This window comes from Oncorhynchus masou, chromosome 31 (assembly GCF_036934945.1).
Source record: "Oncorhynchus masou masou isolate Uvic2021 chromosome 31, UVic_Omas_1.1, whole genome shotgun sequence".
In the NCBI taxonomy this organism is placed as follows: domain Eukaryota; kingdom Metazoa; phylum Chordata; class Actinopteri; order Salmoniformes; family Salmonidae; genus Oncorhynchus; species Oncorhynchus masou.
The window spans coordinates 58,522,376-58,535,342 of NC_088242.1; the positions used below are offsets into that span (position 1 = coordinate 58,522,376).

General features: G+C 45.6%; 1 protein-coding gene across 1 annotated transcript in view; it reads right to left on the reverse strand.

The window, feature by feature from the left end:
* The window catches only part of LOC135524193 (chromatin remodeling regulator CECR2-like), a 66,243-nt gene that overhangs the window by 17,766 nt on the left and 35,510 nt on the right, over window positions 1-12,967 (reverse strand). Inside the window, exons 2-15 of the mRNA XM_064951507.1 lie at window positions 12,666-12,760; window positions 10,941-11,124; window positions 10,558-10,685; window positions 10,062-10,142; window positions 9,845-9,903; window positions 9,378-9,538; window positions 5,516-5,605; window positions 5,264-5,420; window positions 4,487-4,616; window positions 1,865-1,902; window positions 1,611-1,702; window positions 1,348-1,474; window positions 469-839; window positions 120-263 (exon numbers count right to left, since the gene is read on the reverse strand). Of these exons, the coding sequence (XP_064807579.1) occupies window positions 120-263; window positions 469-839; window positions 1,348-1,474; window positions 1,611-1,702; window positions 1,865-1,902; window positions 4,487-4,616; window positions 5,264-5,420; window positions 5,516-5,605; window positions 9,378-9,538; window positions 9,845-9,903; window positions 10,062-10,142; window positions 10,558-10,685; window positions 10,941-11,124; window positions 12,666-12,760 (1,857 nt within the window). The remainder of the gene's footprint in view (window positions 1-119; window positions 264-468; window positions 840-1,347; window positions 1,475-1,610; window positions 1,703-1,864; window positions 1,903-4,486; window positions 4,617-5,263; window positions 5,421-5,515; window positions 5,606-9,377; window positions 9,539-9,844; window positions 9,904-10,061; window positions 10,143-10,557; window positions 10,686-10,940; window positions 11,125-12,665; window positions 12,761-12,967) is intronic.

Below are 12,967 nucleotides of genomic sequence, written 5' to 3' on the forward strand. Positions count from 1 at the left end.
ATATAAAATCAACTGACAGATCAGAAACACACAAAACATTGTGCAAGTACAGCAGATACTGGATAGCTCCGAATTAAATATGTGAAACCTCCTTCGATTGTTTTCTGAGCTGATCTCACCTGCATGCTGTAATGTTGAGGCATGTGATGAGCATTGGGATCCCCAGGCCGGGGCATATGTCCCTGTCCAGGGTAGGCGTAGCCGGGGTCCATCCTCTGGCCGTACATGTGTGGGCCGTGGGGATTAGGGGGGTGCTGGAGCTGCTGCAGAATGGATGACAGTTCAACATCTCATGTCTAAAATGTAATGCATTCATTTGTCTTCATCTAGAACTACCTTTTAGCTCCTCTGTAAAAAGGGGGAAAAACCCTTGATGCTTTCTCTTCATTCACTACCAACTCCTACTAAAGCAGTAAAATATACTTTCTACTATGTGAAATATTGTTTTTGACATGCATGGCCAGCTACCTGCTGTGCTGGGTAGTAAAGGTTCCCAGGATGGGGTTGTCCATGAGGTATGTCATGGGGGTGTGGGGGTCCATTGGCCCAGTGGGGGGGAGGGGGTGGCAGTGCTGGCTTATTCCCCTCCTCCTCCATTGGGGTGCTGCCCTTGCCCCCTGGATGTGTCCGTTTGCGTGAGGCCTGCTCAGTGGCTCGGATCAAGCTCTCTGGCCCTGCCTGTTTGTTGCCTTTGCTTCGCCTTTTCTCCTTGCGGTCTCTCTCACGGTCCTCGCCGCTCACGTGGAACTCCTCGTCCGTGTCGCCGTCCTCCGACGGGAAGTGCTTCAGTAGCGCCCGGCTGAAACAACGCTCCAGGGATTCTGCCATGATGCTGTACTCTGAAGAAAAACACAAGCACCATGAGTATTATCTGCATGCCACGCACACAGACACACACTCGTCTGTTGTGGGGCCAGGCGATGTTGACCCCAGCGTTGGCCGGCAGGTTGACCTGTTCAGAGGGCCTTGGTGTGGTTGACCCCTAGCCCCCATGCCTCTCCCTTGGGAGTGCATTCAGACGGATGGATGGCTCCAGACAGGGCGCTTAACTAGGGGCTAGAATGTCTCTCTGGCAAGCAGGCAGGATGCTGCAGGGCCTGATGCACAGCTCAATCACTCCCCATTCATCACTGTCACACAGAGCCACATTAGAGCTCTCCCCCAACGCAGCCATTCTCCCCTCTCCACCACGTGCACTTAGTCAAATTGATCTATCTCATATTCATAAATCAAGTCCAAAGTCAACCCAAAAACCATTTGCACAAGCTCGAGGCATTTTTGGGACATTAGAAATTTGACAAAAAATAACAAGGTTATAGATCAAAATTAAGAGGCGTGTGTATTTACCGCTGTCTTCCCCATTGTACTCGATGCAGTTTTCAAATATGAGCTTCATGTCAGACACAAACTCTTCCTTGGCAATATACTCCCCTTCATTCAGCTTAGTCTCGATGGTGGATAGGTCCATCGGAGTCTGGGGAAAAATCAGGGCAAACAAACGACTACTTGTGGAATTGACGACCTCAAATTACAACGACAAAAACTCGTATAACTGAGGCATCTAACCGTCATTTGACAGTTTGGAACCTTCCTTTTCACTGTGAGCTCACCTGAATGACCGCATTATAGTTAGGGGCATAGGATTCATCCACAGGCTCCAAGAAGGGCCAGGCATCTTTGTGGGCTCTCAGGGCCTCCAACACTGTGGGGAGAGCAAAAAGAGAGGAGGAGGACCAAGGCAGTCGGAGTCAGAACAGAGGAAATATCCTGGCTCGCTGTCCAGAAAAATGTGCAGGTCAATATGCTTTACACATGCAGACATTATACAGTGATGATTGCATAGATGACAGGGCATATACATTACCTTTGTACAATGCCGTATAATCATCATCAATTTCATAGCTGCAATAAAAGATTGAGAAAATGTTCAAAACAAATTCACTCATTTATTATAATAACTGGGTCACTGTACGGTTAACCAATTGCCATCTTAAATAGATATGCCCCTAACACAGATACTCCTGCTTTCATGTTGAAAATGATAACCCTGTTCAATGAGAATTGTTTCGCACTTTGGAGTGCTGGCTGGCTGATTTTAATTGTACTCTCAAATCAACTCTGGACAAAATCATCTCAAGTCCCGACCACAAACCCTAGATCGACAAAAAACTCTTACTAAAGAGATGGGACTGACAGATATGTGGAGAGAGACTAATAGCGATTCTATGGATTATACATACTAATCCAATGTCCATAACACCTACTCTCGTATAGATTACATTTTTATCACAAAGAGATTCATAAATTCAGCCACATGTACAATCGGACCCATAGCACTTTCAGATCACGCCTTTGTCCGCCTTCCGCTTTGACCTCTGTAAAAACATCCCGAGGTCAAAAGAGCTGGAAATTCAACACCTCCATGTTATCAAACAAAGCATTCCATACATTTGGTCACTACATGGCTAGACAACTACACACAAGACAACAAAGACCATCCTGTTCCTCTGGCCACAATGTGGGACTCTGCCAAAGCCACACTAAGAGGTCATCTAACTCCATATGCTTCCTCTAAGAAAGAAATCAACGGAAACACACAGGTTAGATGTTGAGAGGGAGCTTTAACACTGCAAAAAAGTACATAAACAATCTCCAGACAGCACCTCTTGGAGTCAACTTAAAGCAGCCAGAGCCAAACTAAACTTTATCAAATAAAAAGTGATCTTTACTAAACAAACACAATGAGTATAGCAATAAGTATAGCAGATTGATTGCATACCAACTGAAAAAAAGAGAAGTCAGAGCGCGTACAATCACAGCCATCCGAACAGCAGATGACGAAGTCCCATATAAGACAAATGTAACTTTTACCGCAAATGATATACTTCTGACAGAAAACATGCAGAACTCTATTCCTTCCTTGAGGGAATCTCAATACCAAAACGATCAGAGACCGACCAAGAAGATCAACTCCCCCTTCATTCCCGAGGCCGTCCTACAGGCAATTATCCCCATGCCACCTAACAAGTCCCTAGGCCCAGATGGATTTCCCAGAGACTTCTACAAAGCTTTTTGGCCCCAGCTTAGCCCTATTTTCATGCCAATGCTGGATGATTTTTGCAAAAACTCTCCCAGACTCTCCCGCTCTCCCAGACTATGTACACAGCCCTCATTACAGTTCTGCTATAAAAGACAAGGAGCCTCTATCCTGATCGTCCTTCCGGACCAGAAGCTTATTGGATTGACTACAAAATAATTACCAAATTGCTGGCCAAAAGACTAAACACTCTTCATCTCAAAATAATAAAAGATGACTATCATCTTCTGATAACATTCACTGTCTCTTTGATATTATTGATCACGTAAACGCACAGAAGACCCCTGTCCTGCTGGCATCTCTGGATGCTGAGAAGGCTTTCGACAGGATGGAGTGGAACTTTCTGTTCTCAGTCTTAGAAAAGTTCAATATGGGCCCAAACTTCATTAAATGGATTAGGTCCCTATATTCTCATCCAAATGCCATGGTGTCTACTAACGGTTGGAACTCTGACAGATTTCCTTTGGGATGTGGCACAAGACAAGGGATGCTCGATGTCCCCCCCTGCTCTACTTGTTGGGGCGGAGTTGATAAGGAGCAATCCAAGTATTATGGGGGTTTCTGCAGGCGGCCTTCAGTACAATATTTCGCTCTAAGCAGATGTAGTCTTGCTCTACTTATTCAACCCTGAGAAATCCCTCCCTCCCATTTCAGACAATTGCTCAGTACAGCAAGTTCAGGATATAATATACATTTGAACAAGTCCATTGTTTGCCCCCTCATTCTTACACTGACCAGCTCTATGAAGACACACTGTCCATTCCAATGTAAAACAAAGGTGTTTCCATACCTTGGAACCTTTGTTTCGTAATGCCAGATCTCCAAACCTGGATCTCCCTCCCAATTAGCTTAGTCGGAAGATTTAATGTTAACCGTATGAACATCCTCCCTAGATTGAACTATTTATTTCAGATGCTCAAATTCAGATGCCCAGTTTCTTCTCTTTTTTAAAAACCAACCAACACATCACCAAATGTATATGGGTTGCTAATTCTTCTCACATTTAAAACGTGAATTGATCAGATTGACTTTCTTCCTCTTGAAAAGCTCACTTCTGACATCCGCAAGAGACAGCCCTAGTTTGATAGACTCTGGTCTCCAATACTGAACTATATTTCAAATTGGACAGAGTGAATGGGGCGATTAAGGAAATGTGTGTGTATATTTACACATATTGTGTAAGGTGCTGTAAAACAAATGATTTGTTCGTTGTCTCAGCTAAAGCTGAAATAGCTAACATGTATTTTATTATGTTACTTATGTCTGCCACATCTGTGAATGTGGAATACGTTTTGTTTGTTGATTGGAAAAACAAGTACATTTAACAAAAATTCGCTGTCCATAAATTATCAGTACTCTAGTGTCGAGTAGTAGTGTGTGGCTCTTTACAACTCTTTTGTCCTGCGGGAGCGTCGAATGGGTGAGTGGGGCTCCAGGTGCAGCAGTTCGGGAGGCAGTTCCTTCCCCTGGGATATCAACCAGGCCTTCTCCTCACGCAGTTTCCGCCGCCGTGTTCGCTCTGAGGGAAACAGCAGAACACAGGAACCACATTTAATTACACACAACAGCAGCAGAATAAGGGATTGTACTTTACTACAGTTGCAAGGCCACCTGTTGGCCATCCGGCCGCCTGCTGGTGCACAGAGTCAATAAAAACCAGGCCGAACAACATGAGAGACTGAAGGAGTTCAGAGAAGAAGAGTGATTCATTGACCATCCTTTAGCAGGCTTAGCTGATAAAAAAAGAAGAAGGCGAGAACAGAAAGGAACACTATCTCTCAACATGAAAGGATGCTTGCTGCCGCCCACCTGCTGTGCAGATTAAAAAATGTTGGAGGGTGGATTCCAACTGCTCTGATCCACCAGAGACCAGGCAGCCCAGCCCGGTCCCACTGTTCATCTATAATACATTAATGAGGGTCCTTCACCAGTTAATTAACCCTTGACAGGTGACATCAGAAGGACTCCTGTGATTCAAAGGGCTATATATTCCCACTCACTCTCAGCCCAATACGTGTAATATATTGCAATATATAATTCACAACCAGGGCAATAGATCATTCAACGGTACAGGCAATACAAATGCAGATGTGTGTGCGGGGTTGGCAGTCTTTCAGAATCTACCCTGAGCCCCACCCTGCCCCATAACCCAGCTCCACTACTCACCTTCCACAGCTTGGAGTCTCTCCAGCTCCTCTCTCTGGCGCTCCTCCTGCAGCAACATCTCCTCTTCTCGTCTCTGCTCCATCAGCAGGGCCTGCCTGTCCATGTCCTCATCCTTCTGTTTCTGCTGCTCCCTATTGGCTATGGCCTGCAGCGTGTTCTGGACACAAACAGGAAACCATCAGTCCACTGGGTCTTACAGGAGACGGGACATACACTAAGAACGATAAATTACACACGCGCAGCTGGTCTCACCTCCTCCTCTTGGCTCATGCGTTTCTCAGAGAGCCGGTAAGAGCTGCGTACTGGGGTGGGTTCCAGCAGCCTCTGCTTCTGCTCATTCACCTGCAGAGGCAAAAAAATCAAGATTAAAAACACAAATAAGTGGCTTCCTTATTCACACAAAAGTCGCTTTGATCAAGTAACGCATCCACGGGAGCTAATAGCCAAGCAGGCCCCAGGGAATCCTCTGTGGTCTTCCAGCAGAGCTGTGAGGAGAGAAGGGGTGATCCAGGCTCTGCTCCTCCTCCCCGACTGACTACCCCCCCTTTAAATCCCACCCACCCTGCTACCCTTCTCCTAGTGGGTCACTGACTAACCAAACAAATCAAACCCCTCCATGCTCCCTGTGGCAATCACACGTAATGATTTCCACTAAAAGCTGGGGGAGCGGGCGGTAATGTGTGTGAAAACTGACCACAGCATTGCCACAGTCCATAACGTAGCAATTAGTAAGAAAGTTACATACTTAATATGAGCAGCAGAATTGGTTGCAGAATACAAACCACAACATGGATGAAAAAAAAACAGCAGGAAGCTGCAGTCAGAGCAGAACCCTTTGGGCCAGGCAGTATGCATGTCAGAGAATGCAGTCCAAAAGGTATGGTTGTTTCCAAGAGCATGGGGGTAACAGAGTATGGTACTTTGGATGTTATGGGAAACAAGATGGATGCCTGCCTCCTGGGCTGCACCACCTCCTGTGCCTTTTGTTTCTGTGGTGTTATTTGTTATGTTTTATATTCTTTATTGAGGAAAAATGTAGTTACTACGACTGTGATGTGGTTCTGTCACCTAGTTACCTTAAGATGAATGCACTAACTAAGTAATGCTGGAGAAAGAAAAGTATCTGCTAAATGACTCAAATGTAAATGCTTCCCGTCAGGACGGGCCCTGTGAACCCCAACAAGAGGCCCTTTCCCCCTCTGTAGAGTTTTGCCTGCCAGCAGCATGGGGACGTGTTAGATAGCTGCCTTGCTCTTCCTCCACTGGGCCAGTGGTGGCCACCACCAAAGGGGCTGTCAAACTGCTGAATGTGCTACAGCTCCCATCCCCCAGTCTTGTCTCTCTACACCGGTGTGTCCCGGGGCTCCTCTGCCCTGCCTCTGCTCTGTGCATTACCCACAGCACTTAATCGCACACAGGAGATGGACTGCCTCTGGTGTCGCCACTTAAGTCGACAATCCTGCAGCACAGCAGGTCGTCAATCAAGTGGCTCCATCCCGCCTCAAGGTGAGTGCCTGCCTCCCGTCAGCGCCCTGCGAAATGGCTGTGACAGCCAGGGTTGTGGACGGGAGCTGGAGGTCTCCATGGCTGTGTGCGCACTCATACAATAATGCTGCGAAAGCGCACACACACACACACACACACACACACACATCCCAGATGCCTGCATCCAGTGGGAATGTTCAGCAGCTTGAGAACTGTGAATATGTCCAGGCAGGCATGCTGGCCGTGAAGGACAGATCACCATCGGATGACCATTAGAGAATGACCCCATGCCGACAGAATGGCCAATTGTTTTTTGACTGTCACAGTCCACAAGGACAGGCAGGCTGTGTTGGGTATCTATCGGACCTAATCACAGGGATGGCTAACGCGAGAGGTCCCGTTGATCACTACAGAATTCCGTAAATCTGAATTCAGTTTGTGTTAATGAATAATAAGGCTTGTGTCGACGTGCCTGGACATGCACTTAATAAGCTAGCTAGCTTAGCAGATCGCCATGTGACCTGTTGGCAAAGATTACAATAACTAACCCTTTCATCTGTGGTGTTAGCTCGGTAGCTAAACATGGTGCAAGATATCAGATAAGAGCTAATGGCCAACGTAGCTAGCTAAAGTTAACTGGTTATCATTTATGGCTTTGTAGAACATGTAATTGCCATTGAGCTAGTTCTCATAGTAGCAAGTAAATGATATGAGCGATGGAGAGATATGCGAGATGTGAAAAAGAGCGGCGTTAAAACCTCAGTCTATCCAATTGTAGCAGTAGGATCAAGTTACAACCCGCCCATTTCTTGACAGATAGCTGAACGAGCCAATTGAGTTGTTCAGAGATGCGTCCTATCACGAAAAGTAACTAAAAATACTAGTTTCATTAGCATCCGTGATCACAAATCATTATGATGGACCCATTGGCATGGAATAGAGGTTTTGTTATATTCTCAAACTAACAGCAGTGCCTATATAATGCCATTCCATACAGGCATGACATGCTGGAGTAAAGAGTCTTTGCGAATGTTGTTGATCAGTAGGATAATAAGTCCCACATGAAAGGCAAACAGATTGTCATGTGTAGCACCATAGACCCCACTGATCAGCAAAAACAATATCAGTAACTCAATGCACACACTCCTATTGAATATGCATTCACCTATATTGCGAGTAGGCCGATGCATCTTAAACTTACCCAGTTTATTAAGAGATTTACCATTCAAATACAATTATTACCATGTTGTTGTTATGTAGTTTGGTAAAAACAAAGTCAAATGTATTGTTTTATTTAAAAATGAATGCATTAATGACTTTTTGTCATCAAATGTTTTTATTTAACCTTTTGCGTGTAGGGGGCAGTATTTTAGTTTTTGGCAAAAAAAAAAAACTTACCCATTTGAAACGGCCTATTTCTCAGCCCCGGAAACTAGGATATGCATATAATTGTCAGATTAAGATAGAAAACACTAAAGTTTCCAAAACTGTAAAAATATTGTCTGTGAGTATAACAGAACTGATATTGCAGGTGAAAACCTGAGGAAAATCCAATCAGGAAGTGCCTCTTATTTTGAAACCTCGCTGTTCCTATGCATGCCTATCCTCCATTTAAAGGGATATCAACCAGATTCCCTTTTCTATGGCTTCCCTAAGGTGTCAGTCTTTAGACAGTTTCAGGCTTTTGTTTTGAAAAATTAGCGTGAAAGATCACATTGCGTAAGTGGATAGGTGGGGGCTCTCAGAGTGAGTTTTGCGCTACAGAGTAAAGCGGCCATTGCTTCTCCCGGTGTTATTGAAAAACCTACACACCCGGTTGATATATTATCGAAAATATATTTTAAAAACAACCTGAGGATCGATTATAAAAAACTTTTGACATGTTGGTGGACATTATGGATATTATTTGGAATATACGTCTGCGTTGTCGTGACCGCTCTTTCCTATGGATTTCTGAACATAACGCGACAAACCAACGGAGGTATTTTGGGTATAAAAATAATCTTTATGGAACATTTATTGTGTAACTGGGAGTCTCGTGAGTGAAAACATCCGAAGATCAAAGGTAAACGATTAATTTGATTACTTTTCTGATTTGTGACTTAATGATATCGACATAAAATATAATCCATCGGCTTCCTTGGTATCAGCACAAACAAAAAAATATCTATATTGGTCCTGCTCTACTGTCTAGCTATGTATACTCAAAAGATAAATGAGTATGCAATGTATTAAAAAGGGCAGAGTTTGAACAGTTAAAACAGTGTCAACAATCTCAGAGGCGACTCATTCCGCAGAAGAAAAACCATGCGACAAATGAGCACTCCCAGCCTTGACCGTCACTCCAGCAGAAACTGCACACAGGGCCACAGATGAGAGAGAGACTGGACAGTCCAGCTATGGGCCCGGGGCTCAGAAGCTAGTGTTCTGGGCAAGCAGAGACCAGTCTGCCTCCACACACCTGCAGCCGCGCCATACAGCCTCCATTTCCCAATTCCTCCTGGAGGCAGCCATTTGAGACGCTATGCCCTTACAGAGCACATCAGCTGACTGAGTCAGTGTCTGAATGAAGATTGATGGGTTGAGAAGGGGAGGGGGAGGGAGGAGACTAAGAAGAGAGCTGACTGACCTTGTGCTCGATCATGCTGCTGATCTCAGGGAGGAAGTTCTGGCTGATGATGCGGTAGAGGTGGCGGTCCTGGGGGGACGTTTTGTCTCTGATGCTCTCAGCCAGACTGGCCCACTGCTCCTCCGTGTCACACACCAAGGACCAGGCACCGCGCTCTCGGTCTGGACGGACGGACAGACAACATCATGGCCAATATACTCCGGAGACTGACATTGCTCATTCTGATCTAGCTCATTCTGAGGGGGAGGGGATGTGTATGGTCATTGTATTACTACACTGTTGAAGCTAGAAAAATAAGCATTTTGCTGCACCTGTGATAACATATAGAAATCTATGTACAAGACCAATAAACTTAAAAAAATATATTATATAATCGATTATATAATAAATATAATCGTCAGCATCAATATCAGAAGTTGGAGTCGATCTAGATAGATGTTTCTGATAGCTCTGCTTTTTTTCCTCACCTGTGCCTGAGTGTAGACCTTCCAGTCCATTCTCCTTCTTCACTTCACTCTCCACCTCACTGACAAAACAACAGGCCAGCCCATTCAGTATTTACCATCCACTCCAAAGCATTGCATGAACAAGGTCTGGGGAATGAAGGTGGTGAACGTCTCTGGAGACGTTTGAGAGTGGAGAGAACACGAGACCACTAAGGACAGCGTTTGCTGCTGGTCTCACCTTAGCTGGATCTCCTCTACTTTCTTCTTTGGTGGTCTTCCCCTTTTCCTCTTCTCTGTTGGTTTTATCTCAGGGGCTTCACTACAGGGACAACAGAGTGAAAAACAAATAACCGACCACACTTTAAATTACACAGGCCTTTTACCAGGGTAGCTATTACTGGAGTGACCCATATGATTAACCTCTAACAGGCTAGTAGGTACATAGTAATTACTATGTTGGTGCTCAATTTGTCCTTCGTTAGAAAACAGAATTAGCAGTAGGAAGTGCTACTGTTTACATATTACATACCTCATAGCCTTACAGAAACCATAGAGCATATATACACAGTAACACATCATATAATGCAGACAACCATACACTGAGTATCAGAGAATCGATACAAAAATGACTGGTTATATACCAGCATAGCGTTCACATTCTATGACCTCTGAATTACAGGCAAGCAAAACCATCCAACATCCACAGCCGATGCCCGATGGTGCAACCCACTTACTCGAGCTGCTCCGCTTTCCTCTTGACCGGCTCCTCTTTGTACATGCGGGTACCATAGAAGTACCAGTAGAGGGCACCGCTCCCATCTTGCCCCAGCGGCTCCACGCGCAGGCTGTCCGCATCCAGGCCCTGGGATCAAACATTGCATGGACTAATGATGCATATTACAGTTCCACTATGTCAGGTTCGACAGCACTTCTTTTTCTTCTTCTTTTTTTAAGTCAGTCACCATCAACCGCACCCCAATAAAACAAATCACCAAAACTACAGGTACCAAAACATGTTTCCCCAGTTGACCGTTTACCCATGCTAACTCTGAAACAGTCATAATAAAGGGAGTTTAAAACAGGTGCAGGCTTGCGGTACAAGGTGTGTGTGTAGCACCTTGAGCAGGTCGAAGACGTCTGCGGCGTCCAGGCGGTAGTCACACAGCCTGTGCAGCAGCTCCACCTGTGTGCGCGGGGTCAGCTCCTCAAAGGGCCCCTGGCGCAGGGGGTTGGGCTTCCCCTCCTCCAGCTCCCAGCGGTAGTTGATGATGTCGTCCAGATAACTGCTGAACGCCTGGGGACTAAGAGGGGCGGGACAGAGATTAGACCCATATGCTAGTATGACAATACAGTAGTGAGGAGGGGTGGGTAATAGAAAATCAGAGAGATCTACTGCAGTGAATTTGGTTGGTGTGGACTAGTCAAGGGTTCCCATACAAAATGTGAGAATTTAGGCCTAGGTTAATTGTTTAACCCATTCATGTCACATACTCATTCATCTCTTCAACTAGAAGTCATTCATTCTCAAACGCCTACTGTGTCAAAAGGTCAAAAGGAACATGTGCTTCGTATTGATACCAATCAACACAACAAAAGAAAAGCTGATTGGAGATAGGGCGATTGCTGTTATTTTTGTCAAGCTACTACATAGCCCTTTAAAGAGTCCTTGGGATCCGACAATATGGCGCACCGCTATTCATTCACTTGCAAATGCTTGTCCTTACAGTGTGCTTTGTAAAGCAAGTGCATATAACCTCTCAATTTCAACAGGATGTCTATTGTGAAAGAGACAGTCAAGAAATAATTCAAGCTGCCATACCGTAGTGGTTCTGAAGAGAAAAGGAGGGGGAAAAGACAGCAATTTCTTTGCACTTGAGTGGGTTTGTTTCATTGTTCTTTTGGATGCTGGTAAATAAATGTTGGTTCCGGGTCAGATCTGTCTGATTAATCTGGAACCCTTCAGTTCCTGCTCAGACGAACAGAAACAAGGGCTCAGGGCAGGGGTGAGTGCCGATGCAACAACAGAAAAGAAAGGAGGAGAAAAACTGGAGAAAAAAAAAATGGCTTATCTTGAAAGAGCAGTTTGCACTTTCACACAGCTGCAGGCCCCCCACTATCCCATCTCTTCCTTTCTCCTCCTCTGCCAACACCCCCACCCCCCTCCCCAGCTCCGCCGGAGCGTTTAACGCGTGCGGATGAAAAGGGCAGCTCTTTGAAAGGCCAGAGCTGAGCATCCACCCCCGGGATGCCAGCGGCTGTCCTGTCCAATAAGGCAGGTTGTCCTGTTACTGCATGCCTGGGTGTGGAAACTATCAGCCTTAACCTCCCACATCCCTCCCAAGTCACAGGCTGATAGGTGCCTACCCCAGTGGTGCTGATGGATCAAGAGCAGGAGAGGAGGTAGCGGTGGTGGGTGGGGGCCCCTTCAGGGAAGGAACATTTATTTCACTTTCCTTTGCTCTTCCCACTCCCTCTCGCTCACATTTAGTCATCACCCCCCCCCCCCAGGGAAAAATCCGCCTAACCCCAGTTTCCTTTGTGAGAAGCCTCACTCAGTTGCAAAGGCTGATTTCAACACAAGCTGTGCACACTGATGTGCTCACTACTAAACAGGGTTTGTGACTCAAACTTCCCGTGTTACAGGCCCATACGGCCCCTGGATGTTGTCACCAAGACTGGTCTGTTAGAAGGAAGGTAACGAGATGTGCTGCTGTGTGCTGGCGAGCTAAGAAGTTAGGCCTAGTTCTGAGGCCCTCTCTAGAAAGAAAAAGTATGAATATTGAACTCCCATATAAATAAAGATTGAATAAAGGATGTGGGAAACCCGGGGGGCACTACTTACGTGATGTCTGTGCGCTGGTAGCATCCTTGCAGCAGTGAGACGAGGAGGTCAGCCAGAAAGTCTGTGTCCTGCTTCTGTAGCGCCTCTTCCAGCTCCTACCACACAGAGAGAGACACATCCAAGAGGTCAACCGTTGAGTTATATGGAGATCCACTTTTTAAAAAGGCACACACAAATCTCAGTTTTAAAGTCGGCATATAACATTTAATGGTTGGTGTTAGTCACAGGTCGGTGAGGTTAAAAAAAAGCATTACGATTCCAGAGTGATACGGATGCCCTGGAGTAAAACCATAGGTGGTGAT